This window comes from Salvia hispanica, chromosome 6 (assembly GCF_029641045.1).
Source record: "Salvia hispanica isolate PSC_SH4W2 chromosome 6, Shi_PSC_v1, whole genome shotgun sequence".
Taxonomy (NCBI): Eukaryota; Viridiplantae; Streptophyta; class Magnoliopsida; order Lamiales; family Lamiaceae; genus Salvia; species Salvia hispanica.
In genome coordinates this window covers 3,066,989-3,084,923 of record NC_142697.1, presented here as the reverse complement: position 1 = coordinate 3,084,923, position 17,935 = coordinate 3,066,989, and the positions used below count along the sequence as shown (strand labels likewise).

General features: G+C 35.8%; 1 protein-coding gene and 1 pseudogene across 3 annotated transcripts; both read left to right on the top strand.

Annotated features, from left to right (window-relative positions):
* The first annotated feature begins 473 nt into the window (after positions 1 to 473).
* LOC148923052 (putative late blight resistance protein homolog R1A-10) lies at positions 474 to 3,816 on the top strand (annotated as a pseudogene).
* Positions 3,817 to 6,641: 2,825 nt separating this feature from the next.
* XRN3 (5'-3' exoribonuclease 3) lies at positions 6,642 to 17,643 on the top strand. 3 transcript variants are annotated; one of them, XM_089060335.1, is made up of 23 exons: positions 6,642 to 7,067; positions 7,526 to 7,628; positions 7,724 to 7,800; positions 7,873 to 8,064; positions 8,158 to 8,277; positions 8,367 to 8,429; positions 8,907 to 9,056; positions 9,138 to 9,302; positions 10,123 to 10,200; positions 10,585 to 10,671; positions 10,953 to 11,240; positions 11,721 to 11,816; positions 12,393 to 12,488; positions 12,646 to 12,717; positions 13,246 to 13,373; positions 13,444 to 13,520; positions 13,606 to 13,646; positions 13,741 to 13,815; positions 14,596 to 14,753; positions 15,425 to 15,529; positions 15,633 to 15,708; positions 16,505 to 16,584; positions 16,662 to 17,643. In XM_089060335.1, the coding sequence occupies exons 1-23, from the start codon at positions 6,864 to 6,866 to the stop codon at positions 17,359 to 17,361; spliced, it is 3,231 nt and encodes a 1,076-aa protein (XP_088916461.1). In that variant the 5' UTR covers positions 6,642 to 6,863; the 3' UTR covers positions 17,362 to 17,643. The 3 variants fall into 3 exon arrangements, with proteins under 3 accessions (XP_088916461.1, XP_088916460.1, XP_088916462.1); XM_089060334.1 differs by having other exon boundaries at positions 16,659 to 17,643; XM_089060336.1 differs by lacking the exons at positions 6,642 to 7,067; positions 7,526 to 7,628 and having other exon boundaries at positions 7,877 to 8,064; positions 16,659 to 17,643.
* The last annotated feature ends 292 nt before the right edge of the window (positions 17,644 to 17,935 follow it).

Genomic DNA, 17,935 nt, shown 5'->3' with positions numbered 1-17,935 from the left:
TCTTTTATACATTAAATGTGGACAAATTCAAATACTTTGTAAATATAATCCAATCCAATCGATTCTAACATTTTATTATAAAATGCTTTTTATTCAAACCTTTCCGATACAAATATTCTTTACAATATGCCCATATTTCTGATAGTATAATATATCTGCACTGCGACAAAAAAATCACCTCAACATATCAATCAGATCCAAACAAAATAAATGGAATATGATAGCTTGGCAACAACCACCTTGATATCATATTTTCACAATTCAAGAATTGTAAAATGCAATCTTGGCAACTTGCTGGTACAAAACCTATCCACTTTTTGAACCTACTCAGAAATATCATAAATCATATTTTATCCCTCGATGCCTAATGTCCAGTGACATGATAAATCAGCACGAAACACATCATGTCATTCATCATATCAGCCTTCATAACTCATAGTGTATTCTTCAACATTGTGTTATAAAGCGATACCATCAAATTCTTATCCAACATTCTCATAACTATGGCAGCCTATGCAGCCATGGTTTCTCTAATGAATATCATAGATTCCATCAAAAACAATCATTCCCCACCCATCTCTCTCCACAAACACCAAATTCAATCTCTCACTGAATATGTTAACTTCCTGCAAGAATTTCTCAAAGGTTACGGGTCCCCTGTTTCCGACACCGATGAAGCAGATCCATTGGAGATGCGTATTGCTGATGCAGCTTATGCTGCTGAGGATGTTATCGAATCTCATATTGTCGACAAGATTCACCTCAGTAGATCCAAACTCAGGCGCTTCTTCGACTTCTTTCGAGGTCCCAAGGATCAGAGAAATGTCTCATCAAAAAAAGATGATGACGAAGCGGTCAAGGTGTATCAAGCGGTACAAAATGTGATAGAAGAAATGAATCGGATCAAGGAAGTGGCAACGGAGACCAAGACAGAGAAGGTGGTGGAGGTGGTCCGTGATCAGCCGCGTGGATTCGTCTCTTCTTCTAGTAGGAAGAAGAGTAGTGGCATGATGGTGTTCTCTGATGATGTCTTGCATGGGATCATGGATAAGCTCATGTCAAACGAATCCGATCACCAAGTCATCCCCATCACGGGTATGGGCGGAATAGGTAAGACCGCTCTTGCTCAAACTGTATATTCGAATAAAACTATCATGGACCATTTTACCGTTTGTGTTTGGGCTACTATATCCGAACAATACAACACGAGAGAAATTCTATGTGAACTTGTTTCTCAAGCCACTAAGAAAGACAAGGAGACCCTTAGTGAAAGGAATGAAGATGAATTAGGATCAGAGCTCCGCAAATATTTGTGGGGTAAAAGATTTTTAATTGTAATGGATGATATGTGGAACATTGAGTCCTGGAAAAGTATTCAACATTACTTTCCTGACAATAACAAACATAGTCGAATAATGGTGACGACTAGGGTCTCACAATTGAGTTCCCGGTTAAACCAACAATATAGCCATCAAATGGAATTTCTTGATGAGAGTAGTAGTTGGGTCTTGTTCTCCAAAACTGTGTTTGGAGAGGAACATTTTCCTTTTGAATTGGAGAAAATCGAAAAAGAAATTGCAACTAATTGTAGGGGACTTCCTCTTTCAATTGTTGTAGTTGGTGGTCTTTTGAAAAATATTGAACACACCCAAAAAGTTGGGAATCAATAAAGAACAACTTAACTTCAAGAGTAAATTTAGACAATAATAAGCATTGCTTGAAATTGTTGAAAATGAGCTATAATCACTTGCCAGTCTACTTGAAGCCTTGTTTCTTATACATGGGTGTGTTTGAAGAAGATGATCCAATTCTAGTCTCAACTCTCGTCAAGCTGTGGGTTTGTGAAGGATTTCTTAAACCTGCAGATGGCCAAAGTTTGGAAATGATTGGGAAAGTGTTATTAAAGGATTTAGTGGATAGAAATCTCGTTCTAGTGGATGAGTTGGGGTCTATTGGAAACATTAAAGTAGTCAAAGCAGAAAAACCTCATGTGATAGGAGAGTCTAGTCCTCGATGCATAAATAGCCAACGTCGCGTTGTTATACGCAGAAAAACCTCAAAGCAGAAAGTGCTTGATGACTTGCAATCTATGTCGCATGTTCACTCAATTATTCGCGAGCATGAGAAACTTCCTAAGGACCATAACTTTAGATTGTTGAGGACAATACATGCATAAAAATTTCGTTATTACGTGAATTCTCGCGTGTCTGGGTATGTTAACTTGCGGCACCTTGCTCTTGAGATTGCCAGGATATCCTCAATTTTTTCTTCTTTTGGTCACCTTTGGAATTTGCATACTTTGATCGTTTCTTGCGAGAGTGAGTCTACTGCGCCTACGGAGAGTTGGAAAATGCCTCAACTCAGGCATATTGCTATGAAGGGGAGAAGATTAATTCTACCAGATCCTTCAACTGATGATGTTGTAATGGAGAATTTAATGGTACTTAAGGGAGTACTCAATTTCAAGTGCGACGAAGAGGTGGTTAAGAGAATTCCCAATATCAATAAGTTGGAGATACTGTATAAAGGGAGAAAGGGAGTGGATCATGGTGATTATTATAGTTTGGCCAATATTGAATGTTTGGGTAATTTAGAATACCTCAACATCTCACTATGGTTAGATTTTAAAGGAAGTGACTTGTATAAGCTCATGTTTCCCCAAAACCTCGAGTGTTTGACTCTTTCGGTAAATGGTGGGTTTGAATGGGAAATGATGTTGGAAAAGATCGGTTCGTTGCCCCTTCTTGAGAAGTTCAAGTTATGGCTTGGATGTTTTAGAACAGAAAAGTGGGAAATATTGGAAGGCCAATTTCCTAGCCTGAAATACTTGGGATTATTTTCGTGTCCTAGCCTAAAACACTGGACTACAGAAGATGAATTTATCTTTCCACATCTCGAGAAGCTTTATCTTTTCCATTTAGAAGGGTTGGAGAATATTCCATATGAAATTGGATGCATACCCACGCTCCAAAGCATACAAATGGTTGATTGTCGCGAATCAGTGGTGAAGTGTGCGAAAAAGATTGTAGAGGAACAAATGGATTTAGACGGGGACGTTCTTTCCTTTAATGTTAGCGTTTGGCTTCCATTTTATAAGAACGAAGAAGCAGTGTTGCGAGAGTTGCAGAGCTTGTCAGGTCTCAACTTTGAAGTTGCATATTCCTAACTAGTGTTATGTACTTATGCTTACTAAATATGGGGAGTGATCAATTACTAACTTATCATTTAATTGCTAACTACAACTAATTTATGGCCATAGGATTTTAGAAAATGTGTGGTCTACAATTTGTCACGTTTAATTTTCATTTTTATTAATTAAATCGAAAAAGATAAAAAAAACTCCAAATTAGGATTTTGGATAAAAATGTTAATATAGTGTTCCGAAAATATCAACACAATGCTTTAAGAATGTTAACTCATTGCTTATATTCACATTCTACATGTATTATATTGACATATTTTTATATAGTATGTTGACATTTATGCTTGTACGAAAAAATTTAAAAATTTTGAATTTTTTTTCAGATTTTGACGTCGGAACATATGCATGTATGATATCGTTGGAATCCTTATGAAATTATCTTTAATTTGATATATGTTATATGAATTTAAAGTTTTGGGATTTCTTTTAAAAGTTAGTTATATTTAAACATGTAGTTAATTGACATTAATACCCCTATTGATATTTTTTGGAATTAATCCTATAGCCTTATTGACGTTTTTCGTTGATCGTATTGACATTTATGGATTAATGATCTAAGCCCTTAATTTGAATATCGAATGACTATTATTTAGTTGTAGTTAGCAATTAAGTTATGCGTTAGTAATATAACACTCCCTGCTAAATATTGAGTTTGAGATTTTTTTTTAGAACATTGTATTATGTTACATTTTCCACAACTTCTGTATAATATTATATTTGCAATTGAACAGTTTATCACGTGTTTTTATAATCTACTATTCATATACATGAATCTCATAAACTTTAATGGATGTCACGTTTATGCATTATCTGACAATTTGTAGGATCCAATATACATATGTGCTTTGATTAAGAAGTCGCAAACATTTTCATTTGCCATCAAGTTTTTATGTTTTAATATCTTTAGGGTCCAATACATATGTGCTTTAAATTGATTCACAGGTCACAAACTTTTTAATTTGTTATCAAGTTTCTATGTTTTAATATGCAAGATACTGTATCTTATATAAAAATGTACTATAATATCAAAGTATTGCGGTCTTTTAATTTTAGATGATTTCCCCAATCATTTTTCGTACCAAAAAAAAGCCCACGAAATTTTAAAATTTGCAAAACAATATATAAAAACTATATTAAAACAATTTTACAATGCAAAAAATAGTATAGTACTCCCTTCGCCCAATTAAAAATGAAACGTTTTCCTTTTTAAATTGTCCCATTAAAAATGAAACATTTACTAAAATGGAAACAACTCTATCTCTACTTTTTCATTTCTTTTACTTTACCCCCTCTTCATTAACTCACAAAATAACATTACATAAAATCCTGTGCCGATTCTTAAATGTTTCATATTTAATGGGACGGAGCGAGTATATAATTACGAATCACCAATATCCCAAAATTCTGCAAAACAATATACAGAAATTATATTCATAGTGCACCGCAAAAAAAAAAAACATACTCCCTCCCTTCCGCCCTTCATTTTTGTACTCGTTTTGAAAAAAATGATACAAAATAGTTAAAATGGGTAGAATGTAAAGTAAAAGAGAGAATAATGTAGGGAAGACCCAGTTACTTTACACTCTCTCTATTTTAGTACTCCATCCGTTCTGTCTACATAGATGAATGATATGCTACATACCTTATGTGAACACCACTCTCATTTGGCGCACATTTAGCGTTGTTCGTTTCGATTTATAAATTTAGTTTGATTCTAATACATTGAAAAATGTTAGTGAAATTTTTAATTTCACAAAATTTGTAAAAATCAAAGCTTGATTTGCCCGTTTTCTCTACAATTTCAAAATAAATTAATACAATAACAAATCAAGCTTTGATTTTTATGATTTTTGTGAAATTAAAAATTTAATCAACATTTTTTATGTATTAGAATCAAACTTAAAATATAAATCGAAATGAACAACGCTAAACATGCATCGAACGAGAGTGATACATACATAATGAGCTCACACAAGGTATGTAGTATATCATTCCTCTATATATAATGCGTTGACCAATTCTAATGGTAGATTTTCAGATCTTGGTAATGGTTTTTCAAATTTTTAAATTTCTGGTATTGAATTTTCAAATTTTTATATTTATGCAATTTAGAATTTTTCGGATCAGATTAGATCTCATAGTTCGGATTTTGGATTTTCAGACAATTCGAATCAAATTAGATTCATTTTTCATTAAATTTTGGATTTTCGAATTAAGAAAAAATCTGATTCGAAATCTGAATGTTCACCCCTAAATTGAGTAAATTTTTTTTGGCCCACAATATAAGAAACTAATGTCAAATTGTTAACTGTGTAGATAATAAAATACTACTACTCTAACATAAAATAAAATATGTGACATAATTGAGTGTCAAATAGGCTAAGGCAACATGAGAATAGATACTTGGCCTTCTTCGAATTAAAATAGGCTGAAAAGGTGAAGGGTGGACATGAGAATATATACTTGGGCTTCTTTGGGCGTTTTCTAGGCGTATCTGCCGACTGCTATATCATACAGGCCCACTACGACTTACTCCACTGTAGAGATAGTCAATTCAACCCGAAATTCATGGGCTGGCCTGAACAACCCGGTAATATGAGCGAATTAGAGCTGTAATTTTATTAACCGAATACAAAACAGGCTAAACGGGTTGACCCGAATGAGTTGGTGGGTTAAACGGGTTGGCCTGATGGGTTGTGAGTTTTAATTATAAAATATATTAAGTTTAGGGGTTTTTTTTTATATTTTTGAATCCTCAATCTTCATTCTACACAATCATTAGTCTTATTCAATCTTCATTCTACACTTTTCCACTCGATCCCACAATATTAGCTTTCAAGTTCCATCTCAATTCATTATTGCACCGTCCCATCATCTGCCACTAGTGTCTTACCACCACCAAAACCAATCAAGACAAAATTAAGAACTAACCCATCAAAATCTTAATATATTTATCATTTTTATAAAGAATTAGTTACGAACAATGCCATAATAATGACACGAACACAAGCTTTAATTTATATATAGTTGATCGAGATTAACCTTTTCAAGTATTATTGAAGAAAACTATGAAAATTTGCAGATTTTATATGATTCTAAACTAAAAAGAAAAAAATATCTAAAATTTAAAATCATTTTATAGAAGAAAATTTTGATACAAGAGATTATTTTCGAAAGCTTTTAGGCCCGAATAGCCCCAAAACCCGACGGGTTAGGGTTAGGGTTGAAAATTTATGACCCGAAAAATCCATAACCCGAATGGCCCGCACCCAAATAGCCCGGCGATCCGCGTGGGCTGATCCGAACCCGAACGGATTAGCCCGATTAACATCCCTACTCGACTGTAATAATTAAAGCCCACCAATTTAACTAAATCAAGGCCCATAGTTTTAGCCCATTTAATTCTTGTGAAATTCGACCGCCAGCCGCCACCACCGCCAGATCCATTAACTACCTCTCTCACCCGCCCTCTTCCATGTCGCCGACAAACCTAAATCCGTAATTTCAAAATCTTCCTCTCTCACTCCAAAATTCATCGCATCAATCAATCAACGCCTCCGACCGGCCGGACGATCCGCCACAACAGCACGGCCGAACAGCCAGCCGTCGACTTAGCACTACTTCTGAAAACCATCCATTTCCCTGACTCAATTGATTGACGATGGGAGTTCCCGCGTTCTATCGGTGGCTGGCGGAGAAGTATCCAATGGTGGTGGTGGACGTAATTGAGGAGGAACCTGTCGAGATAGAAGGTGTTAAAATTCCGGTGGATACGAGCAAGCCGAACCCTAACAACATCGAATACGATAATATGTATCTCGATATGAACGGAATTATTCACCCATGCTTTCACCCAGAGGATCGAGTAAGCATATGAATTTGATTAATTTCGTAGTTTTAACTTATTCCAGCTCGAGGCAATTGCTGTTTTAGCATAGTAGCTGTGTTGAACCAACTGAATTTAAATAAATTCAGACGCGTGTTGTCGTCACTTGTCACTCTACCTAGGAAATGATTGATTGCTAATGTTTTGTTGCATATATACTGATAAAATTCCTCAATTGTTACTTTGAATTTTCTCTTGACCAAGGAGGTATCAACGTCCTGAAATATATCCTATATACTGATAAAATTCCTCAATTGTTACTTTGAATTTTCTCTTGACCAAGGAGGTATCAACGTCCTGAAATATATCCTAAGGATTTGGAGTCGCTGAACTTGCTTTGCTTTTGTAGAACTATTTTCTGATTTACATTAGCCTATGCAACAGTGTTCCCTTTTTTGAGATGAAAAATCTGTTAATAAACTTTATGTATCGCGCAGCCTTCTCCAACCACCTTTGATGAGGTGTTTCAGTGCATATTTGACTATATAGATAGACTTTTTGTGATGGTGCGGCCACGGAAACTGCTTTACATGGCTATAGGTGAGTAAATAGGTTAAAATCCTTATTTAGCAATGGATAAGTTGAGAGTCAATATTGGCAACATTTATTTGACTCAAACTGGCATTTATTGTTAGATGGAGTTGCACCAAGGGCTAAGATGAATCAACAGCGGTCACGGCGTTTCAGAGCAGCCAAAGATGCAGCAGACTCGGTGTGTCCCATGTTATAGTCTCATTACAAATATATAGTGTGAAGTATGTTTTTCTCATCATATGATTTCTAGGCAGCTGAGGAGGAAAGGTTACGGCTGGAGTTTGAAAAAGAAGGGAGAAAGCTTCCTCCCAAACAGGAATCCCAACTTTTTGATTCCAATGTTATTACGCCCGGAACACCATTTATGGCTGTTCTATCCGTTGCTCTACAATATTACATTCACCTAAGGTTAAACAATGACCCTGGATGGAAAAATGTCAAGGTATTGCTGTCATGGATTCAGCTACTTTTATAGTGTGTGTTGAATAGTAGAACTTCTTTAATGATTTATGCAAATTACTCTGCCTCCATGAAGGTTATCCTTTCAGATGCAAATGTTCCTGGTGAAGGCGAGCACAAAATCATGTCTTATATTCGCCTCCAAAGGAATCTTCCTGGTTATGATCCAAATACCCGTCATTGTCTGTATGGATTGGTATGGCATCTTTCTGTTTAAAATGTAGGCAAATTTCTGTGATTTATGCACTTAACAATCATTGATTGTCATCTCTTTCTGCATTGCAGGATGCAGATCTGATCATGCTTGCTTTGGCCACTCATGAAGTTCACTTTTCTATTCTTAGAGAGGTATGCCACTGGTTGCTTGGCACTCTAACTTTACTTACTTTAATCACTTGATTTTGAAGCCTGTTAATTCATACTACCTCCGTCCATAAAAAATAGACAAAGTTCTAAATGGCACGGGTTTTAATGCGCAATTGGTAAAGTAAGAGAGAGGGAGGGAAAAGGTTGTGGAAGTAGTGTTAGTGGATTGTTGGGTCCATATTTAAAATGTTGTGTAAGATTAGTATTTGTTTAAAACTTCCCATATTTAGAATTGGTCAAATTTTGTTGGACTGCCCAAAATGATAAAATTAGTCTAGTTTTTGTGGACGGAGTCAGTATATTTTGAAAGATGTGACAGTTTGATGTTGAGTAAAAACTTATGCTACAGTTAATTGCGTCATATGTTTATAATTAGCTACAGAATTGGGTGTTAAACTCTCTAACCAACATTTAACTTTCCTCTTTATGACTATTATTTTCTCCAATTGTGATTGCAAGGTTGTGTTCACTCCAGGACAACAAGATAAATGTTTTCTTTGTGGTCAAGTGGGTCATTTAGCTGCAAATTGTGAAGGGAAGGCAAAGAGAAAGGCTGGAGAATTTGATGAGAAAGGTGATGCAGAAATTGTGCCTAAAAAGCCTTATCAAGTAAGTTGGAAATTACATGATAGAGCATCATAAGTATACTTGTGTGTGTAAATTCAAATGCTAATGTGGCCTTTCATGCAGTTCTTGAACATTTGGACTCTTCGTGAATATCTGGAATTTGAGATGAGGCTCCCTAATCTTCCTTTTGAGATTGATTTCGAATGTATTATAGACGATTTCATCTTCATGTGCTTCTTTGTTGGTAATGATTTTTTACCTCATATGCCAACGCTCGAGATTCGTGAGGTATGTTTCGTAGATGGTTTTGTGTCTCCTTTGGGTTGATTATTTTCCTTTTTTTGGATAAATAAAAAATGTCATGACCGGGGTGTTTTGTGACCTGTTGATATGGTTTAACTGTTTAGTAAACCTAGTAAACCTTGACTTCCTTACTGTGGCATTCAATTTTATTAGACAACTCAATGTTAAGATAGCTAAAGTAATGATGGGAATTATTGAAGAGTCTTATAGTTTCTTTATCATGATATGAATATGGGTATCATAGGTTTTTGTAAGGTTTAACCAAGAGAACAATTGAAAACAACAGACTGACACCTATGGAGTGTGGAATGCAATATGATAGATTGTTATTAAGATAAAAGGTATTCTAACCACTGTCCATATAGGATGATTGAGTTGAGAGTTCATACTATCTAGGTTGTAGTATGATGATTTTCTAGCATGGATAATACTTATGGTGAAGAGTTTCTTAAGTTTCTAAGAAGCTTAAAGCTCTTGATACTAGGTCTATGCGCATCATGAAACTCAAACTTGAATTTCATAAAGACATTGATTTCAATAATTGTTTAATTTGGTCTGGCTATTACTTTTTTTGGGGAGAATATAAAATGGTCATGCAACATCTGATAATATTAAGCTGTGATCATTTTGCATCTGTTCTACCACATGACTTATAATGCTAGTTTGCCAACCATAACCATTTCCACTAGGTTTGGACACATTTTTACCTTACTGATTTCCTTCAGTCCTATCTACTTTCCAACAATAATTCATAATATTCATGGTACTGCTAAATGCTAATACTTCTAATCTCTTCAATGCACAGGGTGCAATCAACTTGCTCATGGCTGTTTATAAAAAGGAGCTGAGGGCTATGGGTGGTTACTTGACTGATGGAAGCAAGGTATGTTTGTTATGAGTAAATTGTTTTATCACTCGAAAAATGCCATTTTATGAACCCTCTAGACTCTACCAACTATGCTACTTTTTCTGGTCGGTTGCAATATGCACTATTTGTTTGATAGTTGTCTGGTAGCCACTTCAAGCAGAACAGCTTTAGGAATATTCCATCTGCATGGATTCCAGGATAACTCTGCTGGTGATAGCACCAAGTGGCAATGCAAAAAAAAAAAAAAAAAAAAAAAAACTTAGTTTGGTTAATTAAAGTTTGGATGGCACAAAACAAATTACCCTTGTGTTAGGAATTATGATTCTTTTCTATGTCTCCCATCATAGAAATACTTTTGAGACTTGAATTTTATATTCTATCATTTTTGTTTTTTTCCAGCCAAACCTTAGCAGGGTAGAGCACTTTATTCAAGCCGTGGGGTCGTTTGAAGATAAAATATTTCAAAAACGGGCCCGGCTACATCAGGTTTATTCTACCCCTATATTCAACTTACAACTGTGCTCATTTTTTTAGAGCATGCTCTAATAGTATAACAATCATTGCTGATTTTTCCATTATATTCTTGTGGCTATACTTAGTTGTTTTGCTTGGCCCTGGAGTTGTTGAGATTTTCTTTAATCATGGTTGTCTTGATGAGCTTGCTATTTTAAGTCATTAAAGACCTATTCCCAGATGGAAGTAATTCTTCAGTCTGTCAACATTACACCATTCATGCTTATGTGAGTGTATATAATTTATGTACGCAGAGACAAGCTGAAAGAATCAAGCGCGAAAAGTTTCAAGCTAAACGAGGAGATGATTGCGAACCAACAAACAAGCCAGATTCTTTAGTTCCAGTCACTCGATTCCATGGTTCTCGTCTTGCTTCAGGTCCTTCATCTTCACCCTATCAGCAGAAGGGCTCTTCATCTAACGTGAGACGTGATCAGCTTGACCATGCTACCTCAAGCTTGCCTAGAAAAGTTGCACGGGTTGATCTTGGATCCACTATAGGGGCTGCTATTGTTGAAGCTGAAAGTGGTCTAGAAAGTGAAGTATGTTTCCTCTGAAAGGAGAAAAAGCTCATTTTTATTTTCATTTTCGAGATTTTTGGCAGTTTCTATCAGTCGTGTTATCATTGTTTTCGTGTTATCATTGTTTTATTTATACTCCCTCCGTCCCATAAAAATATGTGCACTTTCCATTTTCATCCGTCCTACAAAAATATGTGCATTCCATTTTTGTAAAGTTATATCAATATAATAATGTAGGTCCCACTATCCACTAACACTACTTTAACTACCATTCTCCCCCTCTCTTACTTTACCATACCATTCTCCTCCTCTCTCTTACTTTACCAATTTTGTCTTAATTCCGGTGCCATACCCATTGCCCATATTTTTATGGGATGGAGGGAGTAGAACATTTTTGTTCATATGTAGGATTGTCCTTTATCTTATCATGTTATTGTTGTTTCTTTACAGAATATGTAAGTTCTAGACATAGTGACAAACTTATGATTATTCTGTGTGCAGATTCAAGATAACAAAGAAGAGCTGAAATTGAAGCTTAAGGAGTCCCTTCGAGGGAAATCTGATGCTTTTAATCAGGAACACCCAGAGGAGGATAATGTGAGCATTAGCTGAATTCTTTCCTTTGTACATACTATATATTAAGTTCACACAACACTTACCCTCTGCCACCAAACTATGAAAGTGTTTTTTAGGCTTAGGTGGAATGAAGTTCGTCCTTAGTTAACAACATTTCAGTTTTTAGTTAATTCTACGATCTCAGTCCATGTGTGTATTTAACCATTTATACTTTCATCTCTCCAATTTTTTGAGTTATTTCCTTAGTTTAGGCTATCTATTTGCTTTGCTTCCCTGCTCTAGTACTTTGTTTTGATTAGGGGACAAGTAATTCCTAACCAATGTTGGGTAGTATTCTGTGTTTCCCCTCCCTCTTCCTCTCCCTAAAACTCAGTTCTACCTCCCCCCCCCCCCCCCCCCAAAGTTATCATCTTAGTTTTTGCTTACCCCACTAATTCTTTTGATCACTAAAAATGTAGAAGAATTTTATTGGAATGCAAATACTACATTTTGTAATATTCTAATTGTTAAGAGTTTAACCAACATAAAGTGTATGCCTTAGTTCCTATTGCTAACAAAACTTTTTCTGACGAATAACTTGTGAATTTTGTTTTTCAGGTCAGATTGGGGGAACCCGGTTGGAAAGAGAGGTACTATGAAGAAAAGTTTTCTGCAAAATCACCGGAAGACCTTGATGCTATACGAAGAGATGTAGTAAGTTGTTCAACTGGTTTCGTTGACTGCTAAATGAGAATGTAATTATGTTTAGAGATTTCTTAAAACATGCCATGATTGCCATTCAGTGTTTGCTTCGATCTCTTTTAATTATATAGATTAGCAATGAGTTCACTAGCTTATTGATTTCTTACAGGTCCTCAAATACGTAGAAGGTCTATGTTGGGTTATGCACTACTACTATGAAGGGGTTTGTTCCTGGCAATGGAAAGTTTCTGTCCTCTACTTCTGTTTTAATGTTTATCTCAATGAAACTAATGACAAGTGAACTTCTCTTTCTTGCTCAATTCTTTTCAAACACTTGGTTGTTGTGTCTTGCGTTTTGCCTTCCCTAACTGAGCATAATATCATCAAATAGCAATGCCTTATGCTTGAACAAATACTGACTGCTTAATTTACTGTTTGGCGAAGCTTATTAAGAAATTATAAGCTGGGTTCTTGATCTATAAAAATTCGATTTTCAAGCTCTCTCATACAGATATCAAATAGGTGATATAATGCTACAACCTTCCTGATCATGCAACTCCTACTTGCTTATCTACAAACGCTTGGAATTTGTTACTACATACATTGTTTGCTGTTATCCCGTTACTGATATTTGAGGATCGAACATGTACCTTGAACTAGAAAGCTGTGTTTTAAATGGAACTTAACCCCCTCACTTGTGTACTGTGAATTTCAAAACACGTTTCTTGTGTAGAACACTTGTCTTATAGAAAGCATATGTTTTTGCAGGTTTTTCCCCTACCATTATGCTCCATTTGCTTCGGACCTTAAGGATCTTGGACAGTTGAACATAAGCTTTGAGTTGGGAACCCCATTTAAGCCGTTCAATCAATTGCTGGGGGTCTTCCCTGCTGCAAGGTTGGATTTATGTTCTCTCATTGCTTTTCATACCTAATTGTTCTGGTGTTCTAACTGAGATTATCTTCAGTGCTCATGCTTTGCCCGAGCAGTACAGGAAATTGATGACTGATCCAAACTCACCGATATATGACTTTTATCCTACTGGTACAAGTCTTAATACTTTTTTGTCAAATCATAGTACTATGTTTTTATCGTAACCTGAAGAAGCAGTTTTTTGTCTTCTTTTCAGACTTTGAAGTTGACATGAATGGTAAACGGTTCTCTTGGCAGGTATGTTTTCATGCGGCTGAATCTTACAATACCATTAATTTAAATTATCTGGCTTTGAATTTTCACTCATATTCTCTGATTTTCTTGGGCTTAGGGTATTGCCAAGTTGCCTTTCATTGATGAGAGCCGTCTGCTTGCAGAGGTGGCGAAAGTTGAGCACACACTGACGGTACAATAATGGCTTGTTCTAGTGATTTAACTGTGAATTTTGCTTAGGGAGGTCCAACTTACTAGATTAGAGTGTGCAATAAGTTAATGTACATAAGTACAAAAAATAAAAAAAGTCATGTTGTAAAATCATTAATAACTATTTACTGGAGTATCTTAAAAAAGAAGTCAAAATGTTCATCAAAGGGCATAAAATGAAAATTTGTGCATGATTAACTAGTAGATTGAGCTTAGCAATTGTGCTAATAATTGACCAACAAAAAATCTAGTGCTAAGTGATGAATACAATACTAAGAAAAAATGAATAATCTGAAATATTGATATATTCATTGTGGTACTAGTTTGAATTCCTAAATTGAGAATTGAAAAAAAAAAACTCCAACAAAACACTCTCAAGGAAAGAACCGATGAAGAAAAATCCAAAGATTTGACAATAAGCAAAAAATTATGGGTTTTTTTGAAATAAAAGTGAGTAGGTCAAGGGTTAACTGGATCTGAATAAATTTTGATTTGACAAGGCTCAGGTAAAGAATGAAAGGCAAAATAATGCCTAGCATTACTAATAAATGAAACTATGCTTTGAATGTAAAATTGGCATAGAATTAAATATCTAACACTACTACTGATAATAAACCTTACATTTGGTATGTTTAAAATTTGAAGGGGGACACTAGTTCCTCCCTTTGTCTCCTTTTGGTCCTGTCTCTGGCCCCTTCTCAATGATAGTGTAGTTGTGGTTTTATGAGTGGGTCTTCCAACTAAGTTGAATGGCTGCATGCAGGAAGAAGAATCTCGAAGAAATAGTACAATGTCTGATATGCTTTTTGTGTCATTATCTCACACGCTGTCGCCATATATATTTTCTCTCGATGATCGTTGTAAGCACATGACTGACAGAGAGAGAATTTCGGTGAAGGAACGGCTTGATCCAGGGGCAAGGTTTGCCTTCAAAATTAATTATTGCATGGACATAGGACATCTTTGTTGATTGTACATATATTTTCTTCGTGGTTACGATCATCCTGCCTAGCAGAAGTTCTTACTGTAATAAAGTACTGCCTGGAAAAGGAAGAATGATATTTGTTCTAATAGATGCTACCTATTTCATTTCATTTTAAGATGTATTTCCTCCATTAGCAACTTATGTGCCCCCTTGTTGCTCGAGCTGAGTTGTGTTGGTGCTGAGTTTGTAGGTGGAATATGATGTCATAGATCCTTAATGTGGCATACACTTCCAGTTTTCGTCTTACTAATGATTGAACATTGGATCCTTACTTGCTGGACTACTATCTAAAAAGATCTTTTGATTGGTTTAGTTGTTCCATACCAATATGGCAATACCATGGATTTACATTTGATATATTTTTAGTTTGCATCTATTAGCATTCGGACATAGTTTCATGTCTGTGAAATTTGAACACTCTACTCCTGAGTTATGCTCTAATTTATTAGTAGGATCAATAAGTCTATTCCTTGTCTTTTGGAAATGCCTGTCTTGCAGCATCATAGGGCTGGCCTCTTGATGTTGGAATTTGACTAATTTCTTTTACTCAAATTATGGCAAAAATCCTATACAGACTCTTTCTGATTTTATTTACGGCTGTATACAGTGGTGGAATGAATGGCTATATCTCCCTTTGTGCTGGAGATCCTTGCCCTCCTGTCTTCAGATCACCTATTTTGGGGATGGAAGATATTATGAACAACCAAGTCATGTAAGCTTCATAAAATTGCAATTTGGATTTTTTTTTTAATAATATGCCAGTTGATTAGTTGCACTTATATTACTGTCTGACCATACAATGTTTTGGCATTCAGATGCTCTATATATAGGCTTCCAGATGTTCATAAACACATAGCCAAACCACTGCCAGGTGTTATTTTCCCAAAGAAGGTAAACTTTGACAAAATTTGTTTGTCTGGTCTGTTTTGGTACCTTTTGTTTTATGGTCTTAGCAGCTATATTGTTCTACAATTTTTTCTTGAGGTGAACTTTCCCCTACCTGATGTTTTATGTTAATCAGGTTTAGGTTTTGTTAGTTGTTTGCTTGTTCTTAATACATTTTTTGATGTCATGGATAAAGCAACACTTTTTAGATGTCAACTTGTTTATGGTCTGTATGAACTCAAAATACTTCTTGTTGGGTCCAATTCATTTAACAGAGTTTAATTTGTGAAAAGTTTTCTTTTGCGGGACAGGCTGCATATAGACAGCCCAAAGTGGTGTCATGCCACTTATAATGGGGCAGAGGGAATACTATTTTTAGTATCAAAATATCCTGAACTCCTACATCTACTGGCATGATTGTTTTCGTAATAATGTAATATAAGGGAATCACAGAAGGTCTTGGGTAGATTGGGTTAGTTGGAGAAGGGAGTGCCAACTTGATGTGTATTTGCTCACTCCATAATTTCTCAAATCCATATTCATGCAATCATTTCATATTATCAACATCCATTTTTGGCTCTCCAAATTCATCAACCAAAAACCCATGGGTTACTGGTTATTTCTATCATTAAAACTAGAACGATTCACTAGATAATAAACTTAATGCAAAGAAAGTAGAAAGTCTTCCAATCTTCTTCTCAAACCCCTATAAGTCTGATTTATTTTATACTCTCTCTGTTTGTTTGCTTTCTTCACTGTATTCTTTGACTTGCTGCCTGATTCCTTTCTTTTTATCATGTAGATTGTGACAGTTGGTGATCTGAAACCTGAGCCTGTACTTTGGCATGAGGATTCTGGAAGGAGGCCATTCGACAATGGAAGGTATTTTAGTTTTAGCTGGTGTTGTCTGTTTTGGGTTGGTCTATCCAAGATGTATTAATGGAACAATCTCTTAGCAGGTACAACAACAACCACAACAACAATCACAACAACCACAACCAGAACCACAACCATAACCCAAATGGAGCCATATCTGGCCGGCAGCTTGGAGAGGCTGCACATCGCCTTGTTCTTAACAGTCTGCAGCATCGGGAAGAGCACAATGGCCATGCTGGTCAAATGCATCATCCATATCCTCCTCATACTGTCGGACACAGACCTCAATATCAGCATTACCAGAATCATACATACCCAGGTGGAGAACATGCTGCGATGCAAGCGAGTTCTGGCTATTCTCACCATAGACCACCAAGCTCAACGGCTTACAGACAACCGTATGTTTCACAACCCCAGAATCAACATATCAGATTCCAAAATTCTGGGAATGAGGTATACGAAGCTCCTGCCCCATACGCTAGGGAATACAACAGACATGGATACTACCCACCTCAACATAATGGACATGGATATGCTCCGCATCCTGCTGGGAGTGGAGCTCATGTTCCTGATGCTTATTTCCGTCCACGACCTGGATACAGTAATTTAGAAGCCGAACAACCATATGGGAGTAATTATAGTAACCATAGAGCTGGTAATTGGGTGCCCCCAGTTAATCCGAATGCTGGCCGAGGATACAACAATTCTCGCCAAACTGGCAATCAGTACTCAAGTTCGGATAGGGGAGGAAGAAGGCCACCTCAGTCTAATTATCGAAGGTAGTATGTCCTTAACCTAGCTTGTGGAGCATGTTCAAGGTGTACGAGGGTTAGCTATAGAATTTCATGATTCCATATTGGTATTTTATTGTCAATTAGTTTGAACTCAGAATGTAGGGGAAAAGGTCGATATTTGTTATAGGATGAGTGGCTCATATAGGAATAGCTTGTATGTTGTAAACGGTTCCTTCTATATTCTTTTATTTTTGTTGAATGTTTCATTTTTGTTGTATAATACTAAGATTTGTAAACCTTTACAGTTTCGATATCTCTCTTTGGTTTGGTTTGTCTTCCGAGTAGTAGTAATTTATGACTGGCAATTGTGTCTGTAATGAATGGGTTCAAATGTTATCGTTGTGTGTCGTGTTGACAAGACATAAAATTAGGATGTTAATTTAGTTAAATTATTACTCCATTAGTGTATGAATTTAATTAGGATGTTAATTTAGTTAAATGCGTCTTAACTATTTATTACTCCTTTCGTTCATGATTAAATGTCTCATATTTAACAGACATGGATTTTAAGAAATTTTTTGACTTTATAGAATAAAGTTGGTAGAAAAAGTTAGTGAATGTAG

Excerpts from the sequence above, each read along its gene's own strand:
- XRN3 (XM_089060334.1), top strand. The coding sequence starts at position 6,864 with ATGGGAGTTCCCGCGTTCTATCGGTGGCTGGCGGAGAAGTATCCAATG. Across the intron at positions 8,065-8,157 it reads CTGGATGGAAAAATGTCAAG|GTTATCCTTTCAGATGCAAA; the intron begins GTATTGCTGTCA and ends GCCTCCATGAAG. Across the intron at positions 12,718-13,245 it reads GGGTTTGTTCCTGGCAATGG|TTTTTCCCCTACCATTATGC; the intron begins AAAGTTTCTGTC and ends TGTTTTTGCAGG.